Source organism: Megalops cyprinoides, chromosome 7 (genome assembly GCF_013368585.1).
Source record: "Megalops cyprinoides isolate fMegCyp1 chromosome 7, fMegCyp1.pri, whole genome shotgun sequence".
Taxonomy (NCBI): domain Eukaryota; kingdom Metazoa; phylum Chordata; class Actinopteri; order Elopiformes; family Megalopidae; genus Megalops; species Megalops cyprinoides.
The window spans coordinates 32,376,451-32,393,374 of record NC_050589.1 but is presented as its reverse complement, the minus strand read 5'-3'; the positions used below and the strand labels follow the sequence as shown (position 1 = coordinate 32,393,374).

The window sequence follows — 16,924 nt, the reverse complement described above, 5'->3', positions numbered from 1 at the left end:
GGCCTCTGTGGAGTGACCGGTCACAGGTCTGGCTGCCGGGCTCGTCCCAAGGTCCTGACGGGCTCTCGCTTTACGGCCGAGTGCTAAAACCTAATGCCATCTGACTGTCAGCTGTAATGTTTATTTGCCTAGCTAATATGAGAAGGCCTCATCCGCACCGCCTGACATAGCTTACAATTTACATGTTATTCGGTTACTTTTACAGCTGCCATTAATACAGCCGGATATTTACTGAGGCGGCCCTGAATGTACAACGGCCGTTGAACACCAGGGGCCTGCCTAGGATTTGAGCCAGCAACATTCTGGTTGCAATTCCAGTTGAGTTAAACATTAGACCACAATACTTCCCATCTGGCGTTATGGCATGCATGCCCCAGGTTCAGTGCAATGCGCAGTGGGTGACATTTACCAGCAGGAAAATCTCACAGGCTGTGTGTGTGTGTGTGTGTGTCTGTGCGTGTGTGTGTGTGTTTCCTTCCTCCAAGGCTGTGCTGTTCTTGTTCTCTTCATGAGCACTTTTAGCAAGCGATAACCTGAATAGGCAAAAAATATCACCTTCTCTGCCATGCTTCTTATGGTATGATATATGACATGATATATGATATACATGTGATCTGATGCAAGCATGCAATCTGCAACCAACATCCCATGGTATCAGACTTTCACTTCGTTTTGGGGCTAAAACATTCTGTTGAAAATTGCCTGTCGGTGTAAACTTCAGCATTAACATTTTTTAATTGGGGGGTCTACGTGTCGTGCGCAAACTGTTTTCAATGTCTTTGTTATTGTTTTTGTACCATTTCATTATTTTTATATTGGTATTTTGTGTCCTGATATAGTGTTTCCTGGTATTGTCTCTCTCGGTCTACCTCCGGCCTCTTCGGAGACGGTCCCTCCCCCTCCCTCTCCCTCTCTCTCTCTCTCTCTCGCTCTCTCTTTCTCTCTCTCACTCTCACTCTTTTTTTTTTCTCTTTCTTTTCCTCTGTTCGCCGGTCCAGGCTCTGGGGCTCCTCTGACACAAGTTAGCGAGCGGCGAAAGGGACGGCCAACAGAGCAAGCGCATGTGTGTGTGAGAGAGAGGGAGAATCCACCAGCCCTGCGTGTTTAATCTCTCTCTCTCTCTCTCTCTCTCTCTCTCTCTGTCTCGCTCTCGGACCCTCACTCCCTGCCCACCCCTCCAGTAAACAGGAGTGGACGCCTCGCTCGCCCTCAGGACTGACATGACCACAGAGCCTCTCTGAGCTCCTCAAACTGGATGTTCACAACACGAGCCGGTAAGAGAAGCTTTTTACTTCCATTCGCGTTTATTTACACTTTACAATGTACAGTGTGCATGTGCGTGCGTGTGAGTGTGTGTGTCTGTGTGTGTGTGTGTGTGTGTGTGTGTGTGTGTGTGTGTGTGTGTGTGTGTGTGTGCATCTGTGTCTGGGGTGGGGGGATCGGATAGAAAAGGTGACGCTAGGAGAGGAAATTATCCAGCTGGCTTTATTCGCTTTGGACAAAACATGACCGTGAAACTGGACTCAGTATTTTCCACACCGTGAGCTGGAGGTGATTTTGAGCTCCAGGGGTTCAGTTCTCTGTTGTTTTCAGGGTTTGTTTATTGCACTTTTATACACACGCACACCCTAAATGGCAACCCCCTCCGCCTCCCCACCACGAGTGCTAAACAGAGGACACCCACCTCAGTTGGTGTCCTGTGGGGCACTCCCCCCCCCCTGCTGCTTTCTGCCCCGCTCCAGCGCGGAATCGGTGAGGCTTGCACTGGCGTCGCCGGCTCCGTCCCATGCGCACAGATATCTCCCCTCCGAAACGCACGGAGCCCCTGGTCGCCCTCCCGCAGGAAGGGAGCAGAAAAGCGGGGTAGCGCTCTGCGGCGCGCAAGCGGGACGGGGTTGTTGCGAAAAAGAAAAAAAAACACCCAGTGTCTCTCAGTGCGGGGACCGCTTTCTCTCTTTCTCCCTTTCTCCCTTGTTTTGTTGTTTTTGGAGGTGACTTTGTCGGGGCGGTGGGGTGAGAAAATTGGAAACAGATCCACCCACCCTGTTAGTCGGTCCAGTCAGTCAGTCAGGCAGTCTGCATTTGTGTCTGTGTCTCTGCGGGTCACGCAGCTCAGGAGGTATTTTGAGAGACATAAATAAGGCTAAGAAAAGAGAAGGCAGAGGGAATTCCCTTTGGCTTGCTGGTTTTCGGTGACCTGTTTTGCCATTCGCAAAGTTTATGCTGTTTTGCTGAGGGGGGGGTTGGGGGTGGGGTGACCTTAGTGGAATGGAGCGGCCACAGAAATCGAATGTGTTGGTAGTGTGCGCTATGTACGTCCCTCTGTCTGTCTGCTTGAGTGGAGTGTGTACTTTATATTTCATCCCTCTCTCATCTCATGTCACTGAGGGGCCAGACTAATATATCTACATCAGTAATAGCAGCCAGACAGACAGACAGACAAGGAAACAGACAGGTTGACAGCCTGACAAATAGAGACACAAACACATGTGCGCATACACACACACACGCACACACACACAGAGGCAAGCACACAGATAGGCAGTAGGCCTGAGCTGAATACTTGTTACAGATAAGGTTACTTCTCCAAACACAAGTGCTAAACAAGCAATTAAGCCTGTTATCTGTATTCTGAAAATAAAATTGAGAAGAAAATTAGCAGTATCTTGACTTCCAAAAAGCTTGCCTAACAAGTTAATAGCTGGATAAGCTTCCAGAAAATGTCAAATCATTGTCAATCAAGCTGGAGGGTAATAGTGCAATACTTGGCGTCTTAGTGTTATTGGCTCAAAGTCCTTGTCTCAACTACGTCAAATAAACTGACAGAAATTAATCTAGGTACACTGCTGAAAGAGGGCCACTTTTTACAAATATGTAATAATAAAGGACAATGTTGGTGATGCGTGGAACACCACTGGTTGGAAAATACAGCACTTAGGGAAATGAAAACATTTCCTAGTTAACCTAGTTGTCTAATGTAGATTTTGCATCTAGCGAAGCTAATGTGGATGAGATACATATTCAACAGTTAATTGTTTTGTTTCACCTTTAAAAAGTACACACTATGAAGATACTTTCAGAGAGCTATCTAGCTGTTCTGGTCTTAGTGTCATTCTTGCACTGACAATCACGATCAACCACAGATTCCAAATGAACAGAGCACTACCGAGTAAACCAAAGCGAGAACATTTTCGGACGGGAAGTTTTTATTGGGCATATTGTAAGGAGCACCACAAAATTATAACCACGCTGAGTGCAGACACAATTACAGCGCGAGTGACGCCGCCTCCGCGTCCCAGACAGATAGACAGACAGACAGACACAGAGACAGGCAGGCGGGGGAAACAGTCTGTTGTGAGGACAGACAGGGGCGTGCAGGCTTCATCCCGGGAGCACACAGCCATGTTTGCTTCAGATCCCCACTCTCACACACAGGCACGTGTTAGCGGGCATGCGTGCTGGTTTGGATCCGTGCTCCAGTCAGTTTTCCCAGTGCCTCAGTCCCACAGGTCTCCTTGTTTTGTCCCTGGCCTGGGGCAGACTGTTTGTGCGTTAGCTGCGATATATATATATATATATCACGTTTTTATTTCCTTTTCCTTGGCAACAACGCCGTATAATGATGGCATTCCTGTGTCCCGTGGATTGAGTTATGGGTGGCAAACGCAAATTAAGGTCTGCAGCGTCCCTGTTGACGGTCGCCCACGGTAACGGCTGGAAAGTGAAGAGCTTGTCATAAAGCGGCTTGGACTGTAGCACTATCTCAGCGTTCCCGCGCCAGATGTACAGGCGCAAGCATGGTCCTTTCTGCGGAGCAACATTTTCGCCTTTCTTTTTCTCCCAGACTTCCAGCTGGCGACTCCAGTGCACACAGTGCAACTAAAAAGAACAAAACTGACCTGTTTCCTGGTGTCCAGTGCATGTGGCCTTTTTCACCATTAATGCGCCCTGTTGCTCTGTCACACAGAGAAATGTGACCATGAGCTTCTGCTTAATATGATTCTATTATGAAGCTACAAAACTGCTACTGATGTAGCAGCTAATACACTTTGGTGAAAAATGTGGTTGAATACTGTTAGAGCAACAGCATTCTACTAGGTTGCATTAGTTTGCAATAGGTTGCATTGCAGTTTCCTCTACTTGCACTTAATATCAAGTTGTGAGGGTGCAATATTAACTTAGGTAAAATACTTAGGAGGACATTGTCATTACATTTTGGTCAGTTTTGAATTGGTAATATCTTTATCTAAACACAACCTTTTTGGAGCTTGAGATGGAAGCTCTTTAAGAACAGCAGGCTTGGTCAGGCAGAGCAATGGACTGCCATGCAGATCAATGTGTCTGGCCCTTGTTTATGCTCCTGGCTGTAAAGGCCAAAAGTTCCTGGGACACCAATTGTTCAGAGTTCCTGGCTTGTTGTATACGTGGCTATGGAGGTCATATTTCTGATTCTGGGTTTAACACTCTGCATTAACTAATTCTGGGTTTACTTTCTCAGTTACAATAGAGACCAAAAGTTATTGATTTTCTTAAATTTTGCTTTCTGCACAGTAGTAGCCACTGTTCTTAGCTTAACGTTAAACAGAGAGCTGTTCAGCCAGCTAACAAACTACCTGTAGCTATCTTGACATAATCTTGACGTAGCACTCTATGCTTACTAATTGATGATGTCTATGTTGAAAAGATCACAATATTTATCACTTTTGTTTGAGACAAAGTCATACCAAACGCAGTACAGTGGGTTCTTGCGTATCAAGCACGTCTGTGTGTGTTTCTAAGGTTTCCACTGTAAGTACCCCTGGAATGGGACATATGATCTGCAGACACGCATGCCTGCAACGAAGACCCCAGATCACAGTTTCTGAGCCTCATTGAGTCAGCACACGCCCTGTTCTCTGGCCTGGCCTTATTTCTCATCGCTTACTGTTCAAAAATATTTCTTGTTGGTCAGGAAAAAAAATTCTTCAGAGCGGGGTGGGGCTGGGGGGGCGGGGAGGTAAAGCCTTTTTTAAGGAGCGATTGATTTGTTTTAGGGGTAGCTACAGATAAAAGGCTGTCCGAACATTGAAACAACCCCATAAACGTCTGTGTGAGCCTGTGTCCGCTCTGAGCACCTGTGAGACCAGGTAAGACCTTATCAGATGATGTCTGTTCTCTGGGCAGGGAATCCACAAGAGAGAGAGAGATGGAGAGAGACATAGCAGAATCTCGTCTATGGTATAATCACTGCATCGCTAAGTTCTGGTAGATTTAAACCAAAACTGGAGAGAGACTGTGATAGATACCAGGAGAGTCTAGAGATACTCACAGTCTGTTTAATGTCCCTGGCTCTGCACAGAGAGAGACAATGACTGGAGATTGTTTTTATCTTGATACATCTTTTTATGCATTTGCAAATGTGAGTAATCCAGGCTGTTATTCTTGTGCTTCCATTCTTCAGCTCTGAGGATTTAAGATGGTCTGATTAATCATGAGCACTAAGTGGAGAGAAACAGACAGGGCAGGAAGAGATGAAGGATTGCCATTGGTTGTGAGAGAAGAGAGACGAACACACAGAGATGAGTGATTGTCATTGGTACTGACAGAAAGAGACATACAGGCAGAGACCAATTATTGTCATTGGTATTGAGGAAACAAGTAGAGAGGGGCTGTTGCCTTCCATACTGAGAGAAGGAGAGGAGAGAGACAGTAAGTAAAGTCCATTTTCATTGCAATTTACTCAATCTACAAGTGTTTTGATCTGTGCAATTGTGTTTTAGCTTATAAGACTTAAATAAGCACACAGTCCACCTCTGTTGACAATGTTCCTTGATGGCATCTTAATAACCAAGTAATAACCTAGTTATTGACAAGTGACAATTCAATCTTATTGTAATTGTAAATTTTTATTTTTTCGTTTTTTAAAGAACTAACAGACACCTCTTTGGTATGTTTGTCTTATACAACTGGAAAAAGATAGACATTAACATGCTCCGTTACTTTTTCATTTCAGTATAATTTACTTTAAATTATCAGTTACTTTGATTTTTGTCTTTGTGTAATAACCCACACACTTTGGACAAAGTCCAGATAATAACTCAAATCATGAAGTTGATAATAGGTTGACTTTGTAAAGTTAGCACATTTTTACATTATTACTCCTTTATCCTGTAGACTCTGTGTATTACCTGGTTATTGGCAGTCGCTTAAACACTGCTTATTAGAATCACTTGGCAATGCAATTAACGTAACCTTAAGATTGTGTTTCTCTCATAGAAATACCTAAACTGCCATACTGAATTACCATGTAGCGATACATTGTTACCAGTTCATTGCTGATTCATTTGGACACATTAAAACAACGTACCACCACATTTTCTTTATACTATTTTAGATCTTCAGACTTTTCTGTTTGATCGCCACATTGTTATCATTACCATCTAATTCTATCGTGGGACAGTCATTTGGATTTTGGATGCGCATTTGTTTGGTTTGGCTGAAGATCTTCTCTACTGGTGCATCTGAAAAAGTTGCAAAAAAAGTAAAAAGTAACTCACGCGGCACTTGAGTGAGCCATGTGTGTGAAACTCCCAGCTGCACTATCCTGAGTTGTGTTAGGTTCTTTATTACTTGGTTGCAAGTGGATTTCGTTTTGTCAGTGTGTTCTTCTTTATAGTACCCATCTGACCGAGAGCAGTTGTTATTAATTACATCGCTGTGCAGAGATGATTGTTCACATCGTTTCCAAGAGAAGTGGTGAAAACATATGTTCCACAGTCTCTAGCTAGCCTCTCTGTGTCACTTTATAAGGGAGTTTAATGATGAGAACACACCATTCAGGCCATAGAGACCTTTTGTCATTTTGTTTATTGTCTAGTCTGTCTTAAGCGCTATGTAAAGACTGGTCTTGAACACTCTAAGGGTCTCTGCTTCCACTACAAGCCGGTAAACTGTTGCATGCATTAATAACTCTCCGTACAAACACAAACACACTTCCCACTGTCAGTGGAATACACTGATTTTCACTAATTTCCACTCAGTTTGAAATAGCTTCTGTAGACTGATTAGTCCCAGTTAGGTTTGAAAACCTCAGTCAAACCACCCCTTTTTATCCTTCTCTCCCACCCTCTCTGTCTTTCTCTCCCGCTTGCTCCCACTCCCTCTCCCTCCCCATTGCTGTTGCTGCAGCTAGCGATAAGGGGCAGTGGAGGTAGCACTTCCTGTCCAGGCAGGATGTGTTGATTTCCAGTCCCCCCCCCCCCCCCCCGGTGCTCCTACCCTGTGTCCTCTGGGAGTCTTGCTGGGCTACTGCTGCTTGCCTCTGAGTGCACATGCCAGACTACCATTTAAAACTAACACGTGTCAAAAAAAAACAGGTGATTGAGGTGATTTCTATCAATTTTCTCCTTCTGGTTACGGTTGCTCGTATTTTAGCTTTCAGGGCAGATGCGCTACTGTGCATGGCTACTCGTGCCACACCCAATGGCAGGCCAGCTAATCCAAACAGGGGCACTGCCTCGACTCTTCCAGCAGTGTGCCGTCGTCCCCGACGACCAAATTAACAACAATGGTGTAATGTGTAACGGATGTGTTATTGGATAATTACACCCCAATTACACCCTGGGTCATGCCCAGAACCTTCACATTTCCATGGGAACTGAGGAGTGCTTTCGGCGAATTGAGAAAACAAAAACAGTATTTGAGGGCAATTACCCTCCCAGTGCGACTTAAACAGCACCTGTAGTTCTTCTCTCAATGCACATGACCTTATAATTACTGGTGAAAATATACTGCATAGAATCTATGCATATCCATTTAATTGGAACCTTATTTTGAAGTCTTTTAGGAAAAGGTGCTCATGTAAACTCTACTGCTCTCTTGCACACACTGTGGAAAAAAAGGTGCCTGAGACAAAAAAAGCTTCAGGGAAAGTCTTTAGCCTGCTGAACCAAGCATAAACTTCAGTCATGATTATAAGATTACAATACTTTGATTACAAATGCTTTGTTGGTTCAAGATGCCATCAATCCCACATATAATATCTCTGTAAAAAAAAACCCAGGTAAAGTGTTTTTAGGGACGTACCAAACATGTATTAGTGAGCCTCATATGGGTATTGATGCAGAGTGTGGGTGGAAAGTCAATCTAAACACGTTCCCTGGGTTGGATTTTCTCACAGGCTCAGTGTAAGTGGCTTTTAATGGCCTTCACTTACTCTGCGGCCGAGCTTGGTTTCGGTGCCGCTGTGAGTGACCTCGGGGAGGCTGGTCGCTGTGGGCTCAGGCAGTGGAGGTGATAGGGTGAAAAGGTCACATGGTACCAGAGGCAGGGCTCCGGGACAGGATATCCTGTCAGGAAGAGTAGCGGATCTCGCCCCAATTCCAAGGCATTGACCCGAGCTGGCAAGGTCTGGGGGACAGGGGGTGGGGTGCATGGCGAGGGAGAGAGAGGATTTAAGATTCCACCAAAAATTTCGAAACACCCCACCACGTTGGCCGGGCCTCAGCCATGCAGCTCCCTCATGCCAATGTACGCACATCCCGCAGCTCAATTTGAAAATGTTTTGTTCTTTTCAAACAAGCCTTCTTTCAAGAGAGAGCTTAAGAAAATGAACCTTTCCCTCTCTCTGTCTGCCTCTCTTTCTGTCTCTCACCACCTCTCTCACTGTGTTCGTCGTTGACCGTGAAACGCACAGACATGGCTTAAGCTAATTTGGCAAATGTACGGACACATGACACCTATTATTTCTGATTGGCCTGTGGACATATCTAGAACTGACCCTGAAGCCATTTATAATGAATAAAGGTGTGGAGAGGGTGGTGGTGTGGATGAGAGCCTCAGAGAAGATGATCGCTTTTGCCCTAGGGAGAAAAATGACCAGAGGTGGTCTGGAGGTTGGCTCCCTCTTCTGGCAACAGCCCATTACTGCATGCATTGGACTCAACTGATAACAGGTGGGTTATTTCAAAACAATCAGAATTAAAATTAAAATAAACACTTTTTATGAGGTTTGACATAAGGTTGGTATGGACATTTTTTCTACCTTGGGTGTGGTGATTGACAATGGCTCCCTGTCTTTAAGTTTAGTAAACTCAATTGAATAGATCAGTGGCTTAATTCAGCCCCTTAATTCTGTTCCTAATTTTTAACTGTGTTTATACAGCAATGTAACTCACCAAGCAAGGAATGTGGTTCAGTGCACAGTTCATAACCCGATATACATTTATGACATTCTGTATACATCTGAGATGCAAATGTGCAGCTGAGATCCCTGGATAAAAAATGTGGATGTCAAACTTGGTATAGCTGGTCATTTTCAAAGCTGCACGCTTAGTAGGAATAAAAATTTAGCATGACCTGCAGTTTACAACACAGAAAAGAGACCTGTTTTGTATGTACCAACTCTGTTCTTGCAGACATGGAAAAATCTGTCATGCAGAAAAATTAACACAACACCCCTGTATTTGGACTTGCATTGTGTAAAGCCAAATTTGGTGTACGGAGCTGTTGCTCAGGCACTTTCAGAGGCTATTAAAATGGAAAACATTGTCTTGCTCACCTATGAGGTTCTCTGGTGCTTTGCTTTTGGGCAGCTACTTATACACCAGCTTGTATGATCAGTACTCTTTGATATTACCACACGTAGTCGTGTTGCGGCGCTTACTGTGGAAATGGGTCTGAATGTTGCGCTCTGACTGGACGTGCTGCATCCAGCCTTTTCTTTTCGAGCGCCCTCACGCTCCGTCTCCTCTCTGAAGTCGAGCCTGAGACAAGCACACCAGGAACGCATAACAGCGGAGACACGTTACAGACACGCAGCACGTAGCGCCTCTGTCCTCCCACGCTTCCTGCGCTCTTTCTCTCTCTCCCTCTCCCCCTCTCCATAATTGATGGGGTGCTGACTGTTTGGGCTGCAGTGACGGGCGGCTCTGCCGGAGAGAGCGGTGAGAATGACACGCGGAGCGGGTGGAATTCTCGGTGCGAGCGTGCCGGCCGAGCCGCGCTCTCTCCCTGCATCATCCTGATGCTATGCGTTCCTAACGTCAGGGTCACTCCCTCCCGTCCCACGGGCACAGGCTGCGTTTACATCGTGGAAGGGAGAGGTATTACCGCATCACTGTATCTTAAAACATGTTCTTACTGAGAGTGTAATGTGCAGTGATTAAACTGAAACAGTGGTATGGAGCAGGTCTTGTAACGCAGATACTGGTCATAATTACTGGTTCAGTTCCCAGTCAGGTGGGTGGGTGGATGGTGGGGCAGGAAGGCGGTATTTACCTCGAATTTCTTCAGTTAATATCTATCTGAATAAACGGAACATGTGTGAAATATATGTCACTCAGGATATGGGTGTCTACTGTGTTATAAACAGTAACATAAACCAGGGTAACTATCATTTTACATTACATTACTTTTTTTACATTACACTACCATTTTCCGATAGGCGTCTTAAAAGTATTATACTGTTCCTCTCCAACATGTAGTCATTACCATCAATCGGGCTTGATAATTGATCCAGTTGATCAGATAAAAAAGACTCCTCATGGAACAAAAGTATGAAGGCTCTTGAGTTCTCCATGTTCAAAGCTGCCCTGGGCTACATTACAGAGCTATAGCAGGGAGTTGTAGAATGCTGAGAGCTGACCTTGCCGTCAGAAGGTTGCAGGTTTGATTCCCAGCCAGGACACTGCTGTTGAGTCCTTGCGCAAGGTACTGCACTTAACCTGAACCCTGCCTCAGTAAATATCCAGCTGTGTAAATGGAGGATATGCAGTGTGTAAGCTTTGCAAGTCGGCCTGGATTAAGGGCGTCCGCTAAGAAAATAAACGATGTAAAGTAATACATTTTGAATACGTCCACTTCCAGCGGTTATTTTGTCACCATCAGCTTTTTTTTTTTCGTTTTTTTTTAGCAGAGGAGTTAAGTGGGAAACCAGGGGACCACTGACAGGAACCTATTGAATCATGCTGGGGGGTTGGAGAGGAGGGACCTATTTAGGTTTCTTTTGCCAGCTCTGGTCCCTCCCCCCGCCCACCACTCTGGCTGTGGTTAGAGGGCCTCTTACGCGCCTGTACGCCTAGCCCTGCAGAGATGAGACTTCTGTGCCCCGGCCCCCCGAACTGCGCATTTTGACTCAGTGGAAACACTGCGTATGGACGGGGCTTCGGGGAACAGGGCCAGTCAGATGTGCCTTCGCTCAGCTGCGCACCTTGGCCTTGTGACGCACTGTCTGCCCATCTGTCTGTCTGTCTGTCTGTTTTCCCACGATGCCACCCAGGGCACCACCGCGCCACTTCCTGGGAGACGCCGGCCACTCACGTGATGAGTGGCGCATTGCTCGGGGCACACTTCCATTTCGTGACACGCCCTGGTGACACACATTTCCACATTTCTGACACCGTGTTCAGCACTTCTGCTGTCTCTGTGCCTGGTCCACCGCTCTCTGGTTTTACTTGAAAATCAGCACAAACAGGTTAATAAATAAACACATTTTCACCATTACAAGATTAGTATAGATTTTTATAGCAGAAGACCATGGCAGTCTTCTGAATCTGCCATTTATTGGTTACAATCTATGAAACGAATGACAGAATATTTAAGGTTCAACCAGCGAATTTAGCCAGCGCAGCGGCTTTGACAGGTTGAGAATATGTATGAGCTTTGAAGAAAGCGGCAAAAATGAAATGATTTCACAGGAGTACAATGTGGGTGACTTATGCCCTCTCCCGTTGTGAACCTTCCGACCACATATCATGATTCATACGTGTTCACTCACACAGCAGCCATCCTGAAAAAAGGTCATATCTCAGGGCATTTAGATACGAGAGCAAGAGCGAGAGACATTTTCAACTCCCACAGCCCGGGCTATTATTAATCTGTCTTTCCCTCTCCTCCGCCCACCTTTTCAGACTTGTTGTTGATGAAAGAGGTGGGCGTTTGGCGTGTTTTTATTATTGTCTTCAGACACATGAAGTCTCTGCACGAAAGGCCCTCGGAATTTCCCGGTGCTCGGTCAGCTCGCGTTCAGTTCTTTCTCGTCGCAGGTGACGTCATCGGACGCGCGAGATGAAGCGGGGCTTTAGAAGCTCCGCAATATTCCGGGCACGTCCATCTCGCGAGGGGGGCTGTCCTTACAGGGGCTCAGCCCTGACCTTTTGACCCTCAGGCCATTTCAGATGGACCATGAGGCTCCCCCCCCCACTTTGTATCAGCAAATGGCAGTCAGATTGGCCATAGCACCACCTGTACTGATACTTCCAGCATTTGAAACCATACGAATGAGCTGAGTGGCAGATTCCATTTGCTGCATGCATTGTCCTTTCAGAGGAGAATCTTTCCACAGTGTGTGCAAGAGAGCAGTAGAATTTACATGAGCACAAACATTGAGTATACAGGAAAGTATCATTAAAGACGCAATGAACATACAGGAAAAGATAACGGGTAACTAAGATACAGGAAAATATAATAGAGGGAGTCAAACTTAAAGGAGTGCATATGAACCCACTCTGGCGTTTAGCACTCATGCTAAGTGCCTGCTGACTGATTATGTTTTAAGTTGGAGAAAAACATGTCAGATGACCAGGTCGTTCACCCCCGGCGCCGTTTGTCAGAGCCAGTGAACCCCCTTTCTCGTGCGTGGGCCTGTGTCATTTCTTCAGCGGCGGAGGTCGGGTGCTTTTCTGCAGAGAGCGTTTGAGGGATTTTTTCCTGTTTTGGAAAGTTGCTCTCGCAGCAGAGAGCCCAAGCAGGCCTCAGAAGCGGGCAGAGACACGAGGTGAGGGGAGCAGGGGAAGGGCACTCGAACGCACACTTTCCAGCCCTGTAGGCCCGGGCTTCTGTGTTGTGGGTAAGAGTGACACCCGCCCACCCTGCTGACGCAGAGACAGGAAAAACACCAGCCAATCTCTGTCTGTTTGTGTGTTTGTGTGCCTGTTTGTGTGTGTGTGTGTAACCAGTTGCATTAGTGTACGTACGGTTGTATGTGCATTCTTGCATGTTTGTTTTTGTGTCTGAGCGCATTTGAGTGTATTAGTGTGTGAATTTGTATGTGTGTGTATTTGTGTATTATAGACGTGTGCCCGCTGAGCTGCTGCAGTGAAATGATCACTCTCCTCTAGTGCACAGGATCGTTTGCTGTTGCTACTCCTTTCCCTTTCATTAATAATTAAATTTAATTTTACCATCCAGTCAGATCTACCTTTTTTCATCAGATTTTGAACAGTGTATGCCCCAGCAAAAAAGCAATCCACGTTGTGTCCAGTGATCCTTGCATCCAGCATGAAGTCTGACTTGCATGTATATAGTTTTACATCATTTTATTAAGGCACTTTATTATTTTTCATTATCAATATGGAAATTCAGTGCGATGTGATTCTGAGGGAATACAGCTGAGGCCGGTGTTTCTCTGTATCCAGGCCAGGCGCGTAAAGCCTTCTAATCGTCTGGTTCATCAGTGTAATCTCCAGCGAGTCAGGTGGCCATCACGAGACGAGGGCACCGCTGCTCCCAGTTGTGGGGACTTAACTGGATGCGTCACGTTCGCTGTTAAGGCTCCCAGTCAGAGAGGCTATTACAGACGGCTCCATTGCTTCGGCTTGGGCTCTCTGGGCTGGATGACGGTTCATGTCACTGTTACTGCTGATTGTGACCGCTGCAATTTGATTTCATGCGCTCAAACCAACACACTGACACAGAAATTAGATTACATTACACAAAGATGTCTCTTTGTGTGTGTGTGTGTGTGTGTGCGTGTGTGCGTGTGTGTGTCTGTGTGTGAGCACCCATGTATGTCTGTGTGCTCTCATTACTATTTCCATTTGAGGAGGCACTCGCATAAGTATGTTACTTCAAAGTAAACTGTAAAAGAAAGTTTGAGTTTTTTGATCCACCCCAGAAAAACAAAAATTATCATTTATTTTCCACTCTCCAAGTCATTTGTTAGACAAAGAAGATGAGGGGGAGAGAGAGAGAGAGGGGGTAAATGGAAAAAGAGAGAGAAAGGGGCTCCAAAAATATTGTGTGAATCAATCTATGTTTTTGAGAGATACGCAAAAGTACAAATGAAGCTGATTTGAACTGACCAGAGACAGCAGGGACTGAAGCAACACACCAAGTGGCACACTTACCAGAGAGCAGCTGTCCCAGCATACCTTGCTGCTCGTTGACAGGGGGAGGGGCATTGCTATGCCCCGCCCCTAATGCGCGCTGCTCCGCCCCACTCGCGTTCATTTCAGGAGCCCGTCTGCAATTGATCTGGCCAAAGGAGTGGGAATGTGCAGATTGGTGTAACTTTGAGGGAGATCCTGCCATCGGAGAGGGACAGCTAGGTCACCCTCTGTCACCTCATTCTCATTTCTCAAACACAGGCGTGCTTCATAATGGCATGATGGCACAATGGCATAATTCTGATGGCTTCATGTGTTGTTGTAAAATAATATTGTGTGTGTGAAACTGCAGAAATATAGGGATGGTCTCCTATCTGCTTGGGATGGTGAGTTTCTTTTTTTCCTGTCAGAAAGCGAGGCCAACCCTGAGAAGAAGGGTTTGATTATTTAGTTTGTCCCCTTGGATGGTATTAATTCCATGAGCGCCACAGAAAAAAAACGGGCTTCCTGTGAACTCTGCTGACTCACATCCATTTCAGAGCCCCGTCCCCCCGGAGAGCAACAATCGGCGTAACAATACTTTGCTTCATCAACATCTGAGAGCACATTTCTGACTTCATCAATATTGTTTCAGCGGGGAGTGGTGGCTGGGAAGTTGAACGCAGTCCCTCGGATTTGTGGGGCGTTTTGATTACTCATGGCAAGAATGTTGACCAGACCAGAGGCTTAAAGTTTCAGGAGAAACTTTGTTTGCATGTGAAAGCACTTTTCATAAAGGAAGAATGCCATGAGAATGTCATGTCCTTTGATATTGTTGTTGTGTATGCTATTCTATTGTATTGTAGCGGAAGCATACTTAAGGTGAGGCTTACATGATATAACGCTAGGGCAGGTACAATGAGGTAGACTGCGTTCAGTAAATATGTTATGAGATTATGAGATTTAAATGTTTGTAGGGGATGCAAAGTATGGCAACTGGTAATAGGGTAGAGGTGACATTAAGAGAGGAGGGGAGGGTGTTGTGAAGGGAACATGTCTGAGTTCTCTTGTTTGTGTGTGAGTGTCTGTATGTGTTCCTGTATTAATGTGACTACTGTGTGTTCACAAATGTATAAATGTGTGGCTTTCTACAGGTACATGTAAGTGAGAGAGACAGTAAGGAAGAGAGAGAGAGAAAGAGAGAGAGACATGTGTGAGGGACACATACATATGAAACTGCCAACTAATACTACTCTGGAATCATAAAAAAGCCATCACAGGATCTAAATTTAGATACGGTATCAGTGAGGGCAACAGAAACAACACTCTGTATGTGGATTTGAGTAATTGTACGAAGGCTGGGGCGTCTCACTCGAAAGATGTGGGAGTGAATGCAGTTTGACAGAAGGCAGACTTTTAAGAAAGTGTTTGCTGAATAAGTTTGCGAATGCACAGTGATAATACGTGAAAAGATCTTGCCTAAAAAATGTGCAAACCGATTAATCACATCACAAATTGGACTGATTAATCACTTTAAAAATCAGAATCAAGATTTGCTGCTCAGGCCATAAAGCAACAGTACATTTCCAGTGCTTTGTAAGGGAATCTGAGTCTCTTAAGCTGCTTTGATAATCAGGTCTCCGCTTGTGAGGATACACTGGGAAATGCCGGGGCTTGGCCTATCAGATTTTTCTCTGCCGTGTTTGCTTCTTCTGCGGGACGGTCGTTCCGACGGGTTGGGTCAGCGCCGTCCCTGGGGTATGTGGGGCTCCTCACGCCATGGAGCGGTCCCCGGTTCCGTCCAGATGGCTGATTAAAAACAGACGCGCTCGTTCGGGGGCGCGCACGCGGCACTCCGCCCACTGCAGGAAACGGGCCGGAGCCTGCAGCCCAGGGGGACGCTCCGGCGCTGCTGCTGCCTTGCAGGCCAGCATGCATTTGTTTGGGGGGGGGGGGGGGGGGGGGCAGTTCTGTGGCGCTACAGATCAAACTGATTCACATTCTGAGATGGTAGACTTGAGGAAGTTGCCGCGCGAGTCACAGAAAAAAGCTCCGAGGAGTCCTTGGTCCTTGTGTTTTTGCGTCTGTTTGGATCGAGTGCGGGTCGAGGTTTGCTGCCACCGGGTTGGCGGGAGTTTGGACACTGTCAGGGGCTCTAACGAACGCAGTCGGTTCTGCAGAACGCATGGCAGAGCGCAGTGGCTGTGGAGTGTTTGCAACTGTTGATTTTGCGTGTGAGTCAGAACTCTGCGTCCACACCCTCCCCTCTTCTCTCTTTTTCCCTCTCCCTTTCTTGTTCCTGCCCTCCTCCTTCCTCTTTTTCTCTCAAATAAGACGGAAAAGATCACATTCAGATTTGGTAAATGCTTTGTTGACACTCGAATGCACAAAGGTCAGCGTGGCCAAAGAAAGGCAGCGAACAGGAAGTCATTCCTGCAACGTCTTCATCCAACAACAATGCTATGAGATATGGTGCAGACGATGCTTATCAACTGAAAATGGGAAATAAATATCAATCATAAAACAGAATCACTAAACACTTTTTTACCCCTGACTCCTTCTCTATCTCTCTTCTCCGTCTTTCTTTCTCTCCATCTCTCACCCTCTTTCGCCTCCCCCTCAATCCCTCCCTTACTTTGCTTTCCCTTTCCTTTGTCTCTTCCTCACACTCTCTCCCTCTGTTTTCTCTCCGTCTGTCTTTGCTGCCCCCAATCTTTCTACCCGTCTCTCTCTCTCTCACACTTTCCTCCTCCCTCTCTCCTCCCTCTCTTATTCCCTCTCTCCTTCCCTCTCTCCCTCTGTCTGACTGCTGTTGCTTCCATCACTGCGCTGCCAGCATTCCTAGCATTCCGGCTGACTTC

The 16,924-nt window shown here is 46.1% G+C and overlaps 1 protein-coding gene across 4 annotated transcripts in view; it reads left to right on the top strand.

The window, feature by feature from the left end:
- Window positions 1-976: 976 nt before the first annotated feature.
- Window positions 977-16,924, top strand: part of hdac7a (histone deacetylase 7a) — a 68,640-nt gene continuing 52,692 nt past the window's right edge. For 2 of the 4 annotated variants that reach the window (XM_036533195.1, XM_036533194.1), the window contains exon 1: window positions 977-1,274. In XM_036533195.1, the coding sequence (XP_036389088.1) occupies window positions 1,256-1,274 (19 nt within the window). In that variant the 5' untranslated portion in view covers window positions 977-1,255. Of the gene's footprint in view, window positions 1,275-8,898; window positions 8,934-16,924 lie in introns of those variants that run through there. The other 2 variants (XM_036533197.1, XM_036533198.1) reach the window with 2 other exon arrangements.